Genomic DNA, 15,783 nt, shown 5'->3' with positions numbered 1-15,783 from the left:
AAAAGCATATGTCTCTCAACTAGCCCAGGACAGCCAGTTTTTCCTCTAGCATGTGAAGAGATAGCTATTTGCTGTGTTGAAGACCACAAGAAATAATTAACTTTTGTGTAAGGGATGCAGGCATAAAAATCACATTTATTTTTCTCTTAGTTTGTGGAAGACATACAGCCTGTATCTGCTTACATTCATGGACATGCATGTATTTTCACTATATATATATATACATTTTTTCTTAAGAATTTGTATTTGGCTGCATTGGGTCTCATTGCTATGCACGAACTTTCTCTAGTTGTGGTGAGAGGGGGCTACTCTCTAGTTGCAGTGCATGGGCTTCTCATTGTGGTGGCCTCGCTTGTTGCAGAGCATGGGCTTTAGGGCACTTGGGCTTCAGTAGTCTTGGCACAAGGCTCAGTTGCCCCTCAGCATGTGAAATCTTCCAGGACCAGGGATCACAATGGTGTCCTGGGCATTGCAAGGCAGATTGCTAACCACTGGGCCATCAGGGAAACCCTTCACTAAAGCTGGCACTATAGTTTTAGTGCCATAGTACTGAAGGTTTATTTGTTTATTTATTTATTTATTTGGTTGTGGCACATGGGATCTTCAGTCTTCATTGTAGCATGCCGGATCTTTAGTTGTGGCATGTGAACGCTTAGTTGCAGCATGTAGGATCTAGTTCCCTGGCCAGGGATCAAACCCTGCCACTGGACCAGCAGGAAAGTCCCTGAATTTTCTATAATAATGTACTTCCAAGCTTAAAGAATAGTTCTGAAAACATTGCATAAAATTTCTTTCTTTTTCTTTTTTAAAGTAACTTGCAAAAAAGATGGGAAAGGGGAGCTTCCCAGGTGGCTCAGTGGTAAAGAATCTGCCTGCCAGTGCAGGAGATGCAGGTTCAGTCCCTGGTCCGGGAAGATCCCACATGCTGTGGAGCAGCTCAATCCATGCACCACAACTAATGACCCTGCGCTCTAGAGCCTGCGCTCTGCAACAAGAGAAGCCTCCACAATAAGCCCATACAACAGTGAAGACCCAGCACAGCCAAACATAAATTTTAAAAAATGTTTAAGCTGGGGAAAAATAAAAAGCTAGTAATTTTGTACCTTAAAGAAAAAGTAACTAATTAACTTGCAGACATCTTGGCCCTTTACCGCTAAATTTTTCACCATGGCTTATTTCCTCAAAGCAAGGACATTTCTTTATATACGCGAGTTACAGCCTCAACACAGCATACTACGAGAGTCTTCCTGTGATACATAAACTTGGTTTTTAGGCTACATTTTAGAATATTTTTTCCCCCGAAGGATTGCTTAGGCTCCCAGCTACCCAGCCAGGCGGGACCAAGACTCCTAATGTAGTTGGAAATACCATCAGGACGTTGGCACAAGTTCTACAAGGAAACATGAAAAGAAACTCTTCACTCTGTGTTTAGAAACCGGGGAACCTGACCGACATCAGAAATCTCTTGATTTCTGACAGCCATGGGTGAATTCTAAGTTCTTTGATCTGTGTTGTTTGAAAGTCAAAAGGAAATTTCTCTTGACAAGGGACTTCTGTATCCTCCATCTTAAGCGAAACAAATGATGCTTCAGGAAAATATCACTTGCAGTAAGAAATGTTCTCACACATGACATGCAGCTATGTCTATCTCCCCGGGGATACTTTGTTGCCATAAGTGGACAAAGCATGCTCCATGTAAAATCCATGTCCAAGAAACCACTGAAGAAAAATAAACCCCGATTCAGACAGTGGAGTCTGAATTTTGAGACCGTGAGAGATTTTTCGGGATTGATAGTGTAGCTAAAAATAAGAGGACTGACCCAGTTTGCTGGGAGGTCAAAATGAAAACTAGATTTGTGGAACAGTATTGCTTTGTGATAATATATCTCATTTTTTCCTCTTGTTGGAACATGTGGCAGCATTGACTATTTAAATAGCTCAAGATCCAAAGCAGTCTAAATTATCTTAAATCTGACTCGGAATCAGTGAAACGTGATGGTTGTTCATGTAGCACTGATATTTATGCCGGTCTAGGAGAAGGGGAGATCTAAAAATGGGGGCGGTGGATGACAAACTGCTGTTGAGGGTGGACCCTCACAACGGGAGTGACAGGTAAGGTCTCACCTAGAGAAGGGAGCGGGCTTCCCCGGGGGCCCAGTGCTGAAGAATCTGCCTGCAATGCAGGAGATGCAGGAGAGGAGGGTTCCATCCCTGGGTTGGGAAGATCCCCCGGAGGAGGGCACGGCAACCCACTCCAGTATTCTTGCCTGGAAAGTCCCCATGGACAGAGGAGCCTGGCGGGCTACAGTCCATGGTGTCGTGAAGAGTCAGACACGACTGAGCGATTAAACAACACAGGGAGCTAAGATCCTTGCTGCAACAAAACATGGGATACAACTAGAGCATCCCTGCGCCACAGCCAAAGAATCTCAAGTGCCGCAAATGAGACCCGCAGCCAAAGAAGTAAATCCAAATAAAGTAATGTTTCTAAAAGATAACAAAACAAAGATGTTATAGCCTGACACAGGTGCACACGAGCCACACGGTGACCTTAACCTCCCAGCCTTGCCCAGCAATCATCTGAACACCACAAAGGTTCTCCCCCAGATGGGCATTTCAGACAAATTCTGCTCCGCTGAGCTACAGGGCAGGCCAAGCATAGAGGTAAGTTCGGACTTAGGGGAGAGCGCAGAAAGGAAGGATGGCCTTTGGTGCCCTCTACGTTTTTAAGTACTTTTTTTTCTCAGCGTCTGAATAACAATAACCTGTTTCCTGAACACTTTCCTGCTCTGGCTCCTATGTAATTTCCTGCCTGACAAACAGTCTGGCCAAAAAAAAAGGGGAGGGGAAAGAAATTTATAACTAGTCTTTCCTGCGGTTTTCTGGTTCAGAAAAATGTTATCATGATGATAGCTTGAAGGCAATAGGGTGGGTTGGGTTTATGAACATGCATTGGAGGTGTATTGCAGCCCGGTTTCTTCTCTGGCATTGTTTCTGGGCCATACTCACCTTTGACACCTTGTTTGGTTTTGAGGTTTGTCCTCTGTGAAAGGGATGCTGAGACCATTGTGCAGGGATGCCTTTGTATGGATATACCTCGTAGCAATGGTCAGACTATAATGTGCTTAGGACTGGCCTGGGATCACATGTACCTGGGATTACATGCTAAGTGAAATAAGTCAGATAAAGACAAACTATATGATGTTACTTATATGCGGGATTTAGAAAATGCAACAAACTAGTGAATATAACCAAAAAAAGAAAAGCAGACTTCAAAATAAGGAAAGCAAACTAGTGGTTACCACGGGGAGAGGGAAGAAGGGAGGGGCAATATAGGAGTAGGGAAGTAAAAGGTACATAATTAGGTATAAAATAAGCCGCAAGAATATACTATACATCACAGGAAATATAGCCAATATTTTATAGTAGCTATAAATGGAATATAACCTTTAAAAATTGGGAATCACTATATTGTACACTATACTGGTGCTGGAAAAAAATGAAGGAAAAATAAGGGGGCGGCAGAGGATGAGACAGTTAGATAGCCTCAGCAATTCAATGGACGTGAATTTGAGCAAACTCCAGGGGATAGCAAAAAACTGGGGAGCCTGGCATGCTGCAGTCCATGGGGTCACAAAGTGTAGGACATGACTTAGTGACTGAACAATGTATTATAAACTTGTAACTTATAGAATATTGGAAACGGACTGTACTTCATAATTTTTTAAAAATTGCCTGGGGACCATGTTAAATGTGCAGATTCTGTTTCCCTAGCTCAGGCTGGAACCTGAGATTATGATTTCATCAAGCTCTTGGGGGGTGCCCACATAGCAAGATAAGAGGATTCAAAGTGAAGAAACTACGAAGACCATCCATCCAACTCCCCCTAATTTTATAGTGCTACTGCCTGATGTCCGAATCCCCGAGCGGGAAGAGAGAAGGTCTCCAAGACAATGCAACTCGCAAAAAGGGAAGTTTATTGCTGACTCGAGTCAGGGCTCCTGGCGCATCCAACACAGTGGTGCGGGGTCAGAGAGCCCCGAGCCCAAGCTGTTACACAAATTTATAGGGTGAGCATAAGCAGTTGGTAGCTGGCTTAAGCGGATTGGTTACATGTTTGCAAAGCAATTTTATTGGCCCAAACTTTCACGGGCTTTTTTCAAACTTGGGCATTCGCGGGCTTTTCAGCTTTCCCCTGATAGGTTCCCTTTTTCTTACTGGGCGCATGTTGATTGGCTGGCTCCAGGTGGCCTGATGGGGGTAGGGAATCTTCCCATTTCAGGGGAAACCTAAACTTAGGTCCAGGCCGCCTGTCATGGTGTTAGCCCTGGCAGCCTCACATTCCCCCCTGTCTTGTTGTTTCTGTAGAGGAATCGTTCTCTTCAATAGATGAGGAACACAAAGCTTAGGGAGTTTCAGAGACCATGGTTCAATTGAAAGTAAAAGTGAAGTCGCTCAGTCGTGTCCACTTGTTGCGACCCCCATGGGCTGTAGCCCACCAGGCTCCTCCGTCCATGGGATTTTCCAGGCAAGAATGCTGGAGTGGGTTGCCATGTCCTTCTCCAGGGGATCTTCCCCACCCAGGGACTGAACCCAGGTCTGTCTCATTGGAGGCAGACGCTTTACCATCTGAGCCAGCAGGGAAGCCGACTCACATTAAGTACAATATGGTGAACAGCGTGGCAGTTATATGCTAAGCCATGAATCAGACGTGCACGGACTGTGATTGGAAAATTAAATCTGATCTCATAGTCCTGGTGTGGGCAAAACGCCTGGCACAGATCACAGCAGATTTATAGTAGAGCTTCTCAATAGGGAAAAAATTACATCCCTTTTATAAATACGCCTGCCGCATCTGTGGCAGTTGCAAAGGGTGGGGTCTGGGGGAGATGCATTGTTCAGAGGTGTCTTCCTCAGTGTTTTCAGATGCATAAGTAATTGTTTATTAAAATGTAAGAAATGATCACATGAGACTCTCCTGTTAGACGAGGTTGAAAAGAAATTTCCACTTGGAGAAGAGGCTGCAGATAAATGTGTCTATTTCCATCAGAACCAGACGAGTCCGAAAATAGGGGAGAAATGCTAACAGTGATGCAGGTTCAATTCTATATGAAAGAAAAACCAGCAAGCCTAGGCATGTTCACCAGTCTACAAATCAGACCTTTACTAGCCATGTTTCACAGGGGAAGAGACAGAGGTTGGACCTCTGTATGATGGAGGTTTCCTCCCAGCCCCAAATGTGTTCAAAGGATGGAAAAGGTAATTCAGTAATTACACCTGCGGCTTGTAGAAGAACTGACTGAATGTTTATAAAGTTCATTTTCATGAAACCTTAAATGTGGCAGTAAAACTTTAAGGAGTTAGGCAAGTGGATTAATCATTAAAAGGATAGCATTAAATGAATTACCTAGGATTCATCTCTTTCCTATTCAGAAGTCCTTTTATGAGGCCACTTCTCTCAAAATAAATTATCATGGAAGTCTACTGCATTTCCAAGAACAAAATATGTTAGTCATTTGAAGATGAAATCAACCAGGGATCTCCTTTGATGTTGCTTTTTTTTAAAAAAAAACAACATATTTTTAATATGTTTAATGACAGCTATGTGGTGAGATGTTTTGTTTTGTTTTTCTTATTTGCTGGAAGTGTGCCTGATATGGGCTTCCCAGGTGGCACTAGTGGTAAAGAACGCACCTGCCAGTGCAGAAGACGTAAGAGATGGGGCTTCAATCCCTGAGTCAGGAAGATCCCCTGGAGGAGGAAGATCCCCTGGAGGAGGGCACGGCAGCCCACTCCAGTATTCATGCCTGGAGAATCCCATGGACAGAACAGCCTGGCAGGCTACAGTCCATAGGGTCGCAATGACTAGGACACAACTGAAGTGGCTTAGCACACACACACATGCTTGATAAACATCCCCAAAGCATTTTTGAAAGGGCAACATACAGTGGGTTTGAATGCATGTTGAATATTTGAAATTAAACTTCTTTTTGTTGTTTAAACTGTAGGCTAAATATTACCATCACTGAATTCAGTTAAATATTTCCACTTTTAACTACAAGGCTCATAAGCTCGGGTATTACAGAAGATATTTGACTACAGAGGTAACTGCTGTAATTTTGGGCAGTAACAATTAGCTTTTAGGAAAATAAAGAGTCTTCAGGGAAATGTGCCTAGTCTTTTAGTTTAATATAGCAGTTGGCAAATGTAGATGCTCAAAAGCTTTGAAATCCCAATATATGCCATCAAAGCACTGTAATAAAATAATAAATTAATTCAGATAAAAAGATTATCCATCAGGGCCACCAGCATAGCAGTGCAGTTTCTGTGTGATCAGTCTGACCATAAAATTCAAAGATAAAGTTTCACTCAGAATGAACAATGAGATAATCGCATTTAGTTCTGGATTTTTTTTTTTTTAATCATAGGAGGAATTGTTTGGTACCAGTTTTGTTAACAGTTGGTAAAAGCCTGAGCCCTTAATAATGTCAAGAAGTAGGTGGCTGTCTTAGACATTTTATGATCACAAAATTGAATCCTACTCCCGCTAACGGTAATCCATCATTTCCACCCTCTTTTCCTCCCGTAAACACCACACTGACTTCATTGCTCCAAGTGAGATGACCAGAGGGGGCTGTTTCTAAATCTCCTGTGTCACACTGAGATAGAAAAGTGGATTTCTACTTTGGTACCAAAAATGTCTTTCATATAGAGTCTTTCATAGAGTGCTTTTCACTCTACCGAAAATGTAATGTTTCTTGAATATTTCATTCTTTCATTTTCTGAAAATGAATATAATAAACCAGGAAAATTAACCACCACGGGGCTCTTTACATTTTAGCGGCCATTTGGAGGAAATTTCCTGCCAACGGTCTAAAAGATAAAAGAGAAATGGGGGAGCACCGTGATTTGCTGCAATCTGAAATGCTGTGCATACTTTATGAAGCACAGATGTAAGATTTTCCGCTGTGACCGCTCCCTTGTTGCTTAGTCCTGTCCAACCTCCTTGCGACCTTATGGACGGTAGCCTGCTGGGCTCCTCTGTCCATGGGATTCTCCAGGCAAGAATACTGGAGTGGGTTGCCATGCCCTCCTCCAGGGGACCTTCCCAACCCAGGGATCGAACCTAATGCTCCCGCACTGGCAGGCAGGTTCTTTACTGTCTGATAGGATGTTTTGCAAGGAGATGCAGCAGAAGAGAAAGATGGGATGTTTGGGTTGAGAGCCCATGAGGAATGCTGGCAGGCAGGGCTGTGTATCCCACAGACGAGAAGGCTGGCCCAGAGCTTCGTGTCTGCAAGGCCACGACTGGCAGAGCTCGGGGCTGGTTGCTTTTGTAGCCTCAGAACACGTACCGTGCAGCCCCTGGGAGCATTTGAGGAAGACGGATTGTTTTCAAGGCAGAACAATGAGAGCTGCTCAGGAGTGGAGCAAGCAGGCAGCCTGTGACTTAGGCTTTTCTTGTTCTTACACATGTCCATGGAAAGACTAGAAATTCACTGGATATGTCCTTCAGCTTGAAAGAAACTGCACCTGGCTTACTGAGGCCAGTGTGCTGCAAACACCCCACCAAAGCTTCCTCTCCATTTCTCCGTGATCCCCGTCGACTAGGAGAATCTGCCTGTGTCTGGAGTGAAGGATCATTCCAGGTTTCTCCCTGGGGGAACTGGTGTACCTGGTCAGAGCATCCACCTTGGTCTAAGCCATCCTCCCAGGGCTCAAATCCCACCTTGGGCATTGCTAGCTGTGATTCTGTATAAGTGTCTTATCTACCAAGTGCCTCAGTTTCCCTGTCTGTAGGATGGAGGTGATAACGGTGCCCACATCGTAGATAAGATCTGCCTTGCAGTCGTGCTTAGCACACAGCAAGCAGTAGCCGCTGCTTCTGTTGTAACTATTACTGTTTCTCACCCAAGCCGTGGCTTTGTTTGGTTTAGATGAGCTGCTGCAGAAAGAACAGAACTACTCGGACGATGTCCTGGCCAACATAATCAGTGAACCGAGGATCAGCTACGGCAATGATGCTCTCATGCCATCTTTGACGGAAACCAAAACCACCGTGGAGCTTCTTCCCGTGAATGGCGAGTTCAGCCTGGACGACCTCCAGCCCTGGCATCCTTTTGGGGTCGACTCTGTGCCCGCCAACACGGAAAACGAAGGTAAGAAGCCCAAGAGGGAAAAACAATAGTCTGGTACCTATGTAATCTCTCTCACATATCTAAAGGGTGACTTTCTATATGAATTTTTTTTTAATGCTTTCTCGCCGAGAGGTATTTTGTTGGTTCTGGAATGAAAGCTCAGCATCCAGTTAGTGTCCTTGAGATAGTGGCCTCAAATGCCCACCTTCAAAGAAAACAGGTGATGGAATTACGGAAATCACAGTTCACTCAGCGGACAGAGAAATTTCAGTGGGGCCTGTATAAATGGAGGTTTGAAAGGGACCCGAAAGGTCTTCATCAGTTATTTATTTTAGTGCATTAAATTTCAGATTGCATTAAATGTGAAAGGCAAAGATAGAGAAACACTTAGGTCATGAAATGTAATTTTGCTTAAGAGTTAACACAGTTTGAGGTTTAAAAGTTAAATACAAAGCATTTGTCAAAATTAAGACGCACATTAATCTTAATGTTACTTCCTTTGATAATTCAAAGAAGCAAGATTTTCTCTGTCAATAAACTGGCACAATGGATTATATATATATACCTTCTTTCGCAGGGATTTCTTAGCAAAACTTTTCAAATAGTATCTATTGGGCAGAGAGAATTTTTTAGTTCTTATTCCATTACATGTTCCAGAAGTATAAAATTTCAAACATGGGAACACCTTGATTTTGAGATACTAACAGTTTGTTTTTCAAGAACATAGGATTTTATCTGTGATTCTTCTTTGTTAAAGTAATGACTTTTGATGGCAATATTTGTAATATGGGTATTTGTAGTATGGATACCTTAAAATACAGTCAGTCACTCCTCCAACTAAATATAAATCCAGGTTTAGACCTTAAGTGCACTGGAGAAACTTTTTTAAAGAACCATTGCAGAAAATCTTTAATATAGACTGTTCTTGTAAAAGGGGTCATCACCACAAATTTGTTTTGTTCATTTGGAAAGAGGTACCTTTTCGTAATAGTATCAGATACAAACAGCAGTGTTATTTATAATATAAAAATAATTAAGACTACCATTTATAAAAACAGTTCTAACATGGAAAAAAATAAGGAGATTTAGGGTCAAAGAGCTGGGTGACATATGAAATTGTATTATTACTAGAATGCTACTTGTGTTATTTTTTAAAGATAAATACATTTTGGTCATTTAAAATCCTCATCATTCAACCTCAAATGAGAGTTGTTTGTGAAAAATGTCCAATCTCATTTTGCAAATAGAACACACGCAAGATTTCCTCTTTTCTGTTAAGATAATGGTTTGTTCAATTAACAGAAAAGTATGAGGTCTCACAAACTTTAGTAGCAAATTGCAGTCCTTTATGCCCTTTTTATACCAAATAGTGTTAAATGTGTAGTTTGTCATTTATGTCCAGATTTTAGCTTTTTACAGAAAAACTTAAATAATTATTCTCTATTTTTATTAAAAATTACCCCTGCCACTGAGAACTTATTCATCTCCAGTGTGCTTCTAAAATTATAAAGAATTGCCTATCAATTGCTTATAATTTAAGACCTTTCACATATCTTTTAAGTATATATTTTCCATAAATGAAATGTTCCCATTTAATATTTTCAGTTATGTATTGATTTTGGAAAAGTAGGATAAAACGTACTTTAGAGTTTACCTAAATCATTTTTATGAACACACACACAAGTAACAGAGACTATAAATTGTAATTTATTTATGGGTAAAGTTTATGGGAAGAGATTTAGAAAGCTAACAACAGAAGCTGAGTTAGCAGCAGAGTGAAATTAATTCACAGACATTAACATTGATGTCTGTTGTAATATTCTGTATGTCCTTTACAAACGTGAATCACACAAAGCTCAATGAAGACAAAGATACTGTAGCCCTGTTTATGTTACTCTCCAAGCACAACACAGCACAACGGAGAATGGCAAAAAGTTATAATAATCCCCGAAGGTGTTGCCTTTCCTGAATTTCAAAATTTCCCTTTCTCTATCAAATATTAAGAGCTTAACTGCTTCATATGCGAATATTCGCCTACATATTTCCTTGGTTGTCTTTAATGAAGGAAATTGAACTTTGCATTTATTATATTAATAGCATAAATAATACCAACAGTTAAATAAATCTGCCTTCATATGCCCTAAGAATTTTACCTTGACCCTATGTGTATTCATATACATATACATCATCTCCATTAAAAATTACATGCATTGTATTTAAACATGCTTCTTATGTTAATCTTTCTAAATAGTAACCAAACTGATTTTGTTTAGAAAAAAAGGTGGGGGGGAATACTGGCTGTTCTTTTATGTAGAACTATAGAGAGGAATTAATTCATTTCAGTAGAGCGGCTTTCAGAAATCCAGCCCCTGGTGCCGTGGTCGGTCAACATTCACACTGTGGTCCTGATCTTCTGCCCCTTGACACTTCTCCCACATCAAGCACGAAACAATTCAGTGTTGGTCCAAGTTTGAAAGCATGTTGTGATTTTTTTTTTCCCCGACTTCTCTTGCAAATGAATCCAAAGAAAGAACACTGGACTTCTTATCCTAGGTTTCCCCCAAAGTGATCCGTTGGATCACTGATCCAAAGGGTCAGAGTCAAGTAGAAAAATAGTTTGTCGATATCGCAGAACAGCAATGGACTAAACACGTACCTCCATGCCCTTGAGTGTTGCCAAGTTAGATGCCCAGTTGGACAAAGTCAGTGCCTCTGGAGCCTTGACCAAGAAACAGATGTTATATTGCCTAAGCCTCATTAAAAGAGCTAATATTCTTGTTACATAAGGATGTTATTGATTAACAACAAACTTGCAGAAGAATATTGGAGGCAATAATACTTAAGATGTCAAAATCTGAGTTCTGATTTTCACCATCATCAGACCAACCCTCCTTTTCTAAATGTTGAAAAGTCTCTTTAATGAATCTTAAAATGAACTGACAGTGTTTAGGGGGGAGTCAGTATAACAGACATCAAAGTAAATGTTTCAGTAAGTGTTCAGGCTTGACTACCAGAGGAAAGCATGGCAGTCAAGTGTCTGCCCCCTTGCGGATGTAACAAATACAGATATAGACTGATACAGAGGTCCTGAATTAAAGTTTTTTTTCATATTATCCATTGGTGGGCTCTGGGAAGTTCCAGGTTACAGTAAGAACTGTGCAGAAATAAAAGTCCAGCAGGAATTTAGGAAGCTGTGTGGGGTGCAGGACCATGTTTATTTGTGTGAGTTTGCCCTGTGATTTCCATCTGGCATCCCAGATCCCCAGCTATTAAATGCCATTGACATCCTCCCTCCTTCTCCTATCACAGTGGCAACCCGAAAGACCTCCACATTCCCCACCATCCCACACTCAAGAATGCTGTGCATCAGGGTTTAAATTCCAGCTATGTGATCTGGGCCAAGTCACAAAGTGTCTCTGACTATTTCCTATTTTGTAAAACGAAGTTGGTAATAACTGCTAACTCAAAAGGGTGTGAGCATTACATAAGATGGTATGAAAAACTCTTAGTAAAGTGCTTGAAATGTAGGAAATGTTCAGTGGTAGTTTTCTTTTTTAAAAAAGTAGAACCAGGACCTTATTAGAGAAGTTTTACCAGCTTGTCTCAGAGTCACCCTATGACCTAAACAGTATACAGTAAGTCCCCTACATACGAATGGGAGTTTCGTTCTGAGAGCACGTTCATAAATCCAGTTCATTCGTAAGCTCAACAGAGTTAGTCTAGGTACCCAACTAACACAACTGGCTATATAGCACTACTATACTGGAACAGATGTATAATACATCTCACACAAATAATACATAAAAGGGGCTTCCCTGGTGGCTCAGATGTAAAGAATCTGCCTGCAGTGCAGGGGGACAAGTTTGATCCCTGGGTCAGGAAGATCCCCTGAAGAAGAGAATAGCAACCCACTCCAGTATTCTTGCCTGGGAAATCTGATGGACGGAGGAGCCTGGCGGGCTGCAGTCCATGTGCTCGCAAAGAGTCGGACATGACTGAGCGACACACAATACATAAAAAGTAAACATCACTGAATTAAGTCAAACAAACAAAAAAATAGAAAATACGTTTCATCTTACAGCACAGTACCTTGAAAAGTACAGTAGTTTAAAAAAAAAGAAAAGTACAGTTCGTACCAGCTGCTTTTACACTTGCTTCTGGACATCCCAGGCTTGAAATAAAGATACTGTAATACTGTACTCTATCCTGGATTACACAGTAAAAATTACAGAAAAGCACAGCCACCTGTAGAAGATGCACGCACGTGACCATGTACCCCAGACACGTGAACTAACTTACGTGACTCGACATGCAGCCACACGTTCACATCTTTGAAAACTTGCCACTCAGAGGTTCGTATGTAGAGGACTTAATGTATCCTTAAAATTAATGAATGCAACAAACCATAACATAGTTCTAAAATCTCACTCTTTCTCCCCATCTTCCTCTTCTCCCTCTCCCCAGAGCCTTGTTCCTTGCTAATCTTACCGACATGTGCTCCTATATACAGGGCTATTGAAAATATCTAAAATTCTCAAAGGATTTCCTTTCATTGTTCCTGCAATTCTTATCATCATCAGAGCTTCAAAGGCCTACCAGAATTTGTTGTTTTTCTCAAGAACTATCAGTCAAATCCACAGAGAGGGTCAGTCACCCAGGCATTCTTTTAATTTATATTGAACAAATCAGTGTATCATAGAACAGTTTTCCAATATTTTAAGCTCTTTGACCAGCCGCGATTTGCCTTCAGGGATTTTTATTCTGTGGCTTTTCTGAGCCATATAACTGAAATGGCTAAACTGAAGTGAGGCTGTTGTTCCTAAAACGGTTGTTCTCATGGATCATGAAATCATCTGGCTGAAAGCTTTTGTGTTGATAGCGTTTGTTTTTGTTCTGTATTTGCATGACTGCCTGAACAGGCCAGGCTGAAAATCAGGAAAATGCAGTGGCCACTGGAAAGTCTCTGTGGCCAGCAGTCAGCTTGTCTATGTGTAACACAGACACAGAATACTCTAGTATTCCTCCAGAGGCATAAGAGGTCTTGTAAGACTGGATGTGCATGATTGCATCGAGAAGTTGCCCCCTGGTCCATTTTCACTTAGCCATAATGCCGCAATGAACAAAGCACTTTTAAAATGGGGAAAATGAGATTAAATAATGTCTTTCATCAAACCTGGAAGCCACGCCTTTTCAGGCCCCTCTTAATCTACGTGTGAAACTGGTTTCCTGTTGACCTTCTATCACCTTGGGACTGGTGGGGAGGAGAGTTTATGCTGGGTAGTGTTTAGCTTAGAATTGGTTTGTTATTAATGCAGTGAACACCAGAAGCAACAAACTCAGAAGTCCTTGAGTTGCCATCCTATTTCTCTCTTTATGTAGGGGACTATTTGATGCAAAGCTGCTGCAGGCAGTGAAATAACACATTTCTGCTAAAGTTTTTATGTTTCTTATGTTTAATTTACTATACAGCCAAAATAACATGTTTTGAACACTATATTGAAGTTACTTTCTGGCTCAACAAGTAAATGGTCTAATTTGAAAAATTAGAAATATTTATTTTGGATTGGAAATAATACAATCCTTTGTCTTGTCAGTGTGTTTTTTGTTTTTTTTTTTACAGTGATGTGATTATCTTTTTAAAAATGTATAGAGGTCTGGTCACTGAACACAAGAATACCTTATTTTTTGAATATTTATTCATATTAAATCAGCCTCACATTGTTAAACTAAGGTTTACATCACTAAAACTATTGTTGTTTATCTTCCCAAAACACAGAAAAAGTATTTATTACTGTTTTCAAATAATACATGCACCTTCAAAAAGGCAGAGAAATGTATAGGAGTGATCTCTCACCCAGAATAAATGATAGCTTTTTGTGGTAGTATCTTTCAGATTTTTTTCTATGCACAGTTGATGTGTTTCCATATTCCTTTGAGTAATTAAGGAATAAGGCTTCATCATTTGTAAAGGTCTTAGGCATACATGTGCATGTTTCAGCCCTGGGAAAACCTAGATTCCTTGTGACAGACTGAGGTTCAGGAAGAATGAGATTTGCCCAAAAGCACAGAAGGTAGAAGTAGTGTCATTAAAGTGGATCCCGAGCCTGACCACCAGGCCTTCAGCCAGAATTTAAACCACACACTCAACTGCTTCCCCCTGAATCACAGTTTCTAATGATTTAACCACTGATGAAGGTTATGCTCTGTGATTTTGGTATCTTTTTCTTCAACTGATGCACCATTTGGGGCTCTTGTCATCAGGAAGTCCTCAAAAACTACAATAATCCTTCTGTGAACACCCATTTTTATAAGGAGTAATAAAGTCCCTTATTCAATGGAAAAAGGATGAAATACAGAGAAACAGTATTGTTCACGTGTATTTATGAGTTGCAGTAAGTAGTATGTCTTCATTTGATAGTGAACAGAGTATTAGTCATCCTCACAATAGGTGTCATAGATTAATTCATAAGTAGGATATTTAATAAATGTAATTTTATAGTATTGGAGAGTTTCTGAAATGGGTTTTTAAAAATTTTTGCTTCCTCGTTATAATCAGAAGATAAGTTATTATTTCTACTAATATTTTACTTATAAAAAAACAGCCTCAGATGTGGTCATTTGCCCTTGGTCACTTACATTATAAATGTCGTGTTTGGGTGTCTCCACCCTGCTTTCTGCCAGACTGCATGATAAAGGGCCAGATCACCTTTTCTTTGGATGCATCCAAACGTCTTGGTATTCTCAGCAACACTTTTTACTCCTGTTTTGAAGACTTGGCTTGCTGCCGTTGCCTTCTCCCTCACTGTTCCTGCTAGTGTGTGGCATTCAGAGTTGACTTGGGCATATAATCCCATCTTTGAATGCCTGGGCTTGTATGCATCCCTAAGCTGTATGGCCTTGTTGAAATTGCTGATCCAAATGCCGTCCCATCCAGGACACCTTCTCCTCCCACGGACACCACTGCTCACTTTTCCTCACCTTCTTACCTTTCTATCTCCAGGGCCATACCCAAGAGGCCTTATCCCTCCTTCCTGGCTTTACTGAGCTTCGCAGGTTGGTAAGGAATCAACCTGCCAATGAAGGAGACGTGGGTTCGATCCCTGGGTCAGGAAGAAGGAGAATGAAATGCAACCCACTGTAGTACTCTTGCCTGGGATAGCCCATGGATGGGGCTACGGTCCATGGGGTCACAAAAGAGTCAGACGTGACTTAGCGACTAAAGAACAGCAAGCAGCCTGGCTTCTCTGTCCTCTTGTCCATTGTTAATCCTAAAAGCTTTGCTTCTCCCCCTTGCCCATTTCTTGAAAGACCAGGGTAAGTTCAACTTAATATTTTCTGAGAACCTGAAGCACTTTGGAAATACCAGCTAATGGCAAATAATAGAGGACAGTATTGTGCTGCCCTCAACGTTTTCTTTGGGCCAAACCCCAAATTGTGAAAGTCGACAAACACAAAAGGAAATACTCTCAACTTCATATATTTCAACTGTATGTCATCTATTAAATAGAAACCAGTCTTTAACCAGAGAGAGAAAAATTAAAAAAATACAGAGAGGGAGATAAACTCTGGCTTACCTCTGCCTCCTTCAAACTGGGAACAAATTCGATTCGCTAAATGGCAGGTTATGTGGTGAAGCTTTGTTCTC

At 41.0% G+C, this 15,783-nt stretch overlaps 1 protein-coding gene across 6 annotated transcripts in view; it reads left to right on the top strand.

The window, feature by feature from the left end:
- The window catches only part of APP (amyloid beta precursor protein), a 286,389-nt gene that overhangs the window by 250,698 nt on the left and 19,908 nt on the right, over window positions 1–15,783 (top strand). For all 6 annotated transcript variants that reach the window (XM_020892410.2, XM_020892408.2, XM_020892409.2 and 3 more), the window contains one exon: window positions 7,938–8,159. In XM_020892410.2, coding sequence (XP_020748069.1) covers window positions 7,938–8,159 — 222 coding nt within the window. The remainder of the gene's footprint in view (window positions 1–7,937; window positions 8,160–15,783) is intronic.

This window comes from Odocoileus virginianus, chromosome 25, assembly GCF_023699985.2.
Source record: "Odocoileus virginianus isolate 20LAN1187 ecotype Illinois chromosome 25, Ovbor_1.2, whole genome shotgun sequence".
Classification (NCBI taxonomy): Eukaryota; Metazoa; Chordata; class Mammalia; order Artiodactyla; family Cervidae; genus Odocoileus; species Odocoileus virginianus.
The sequence above is the reverse complement of the archived record's forward strand: the minus strand, read 5'-3'. Positions and strand labels throughout refer to the sequence as shown.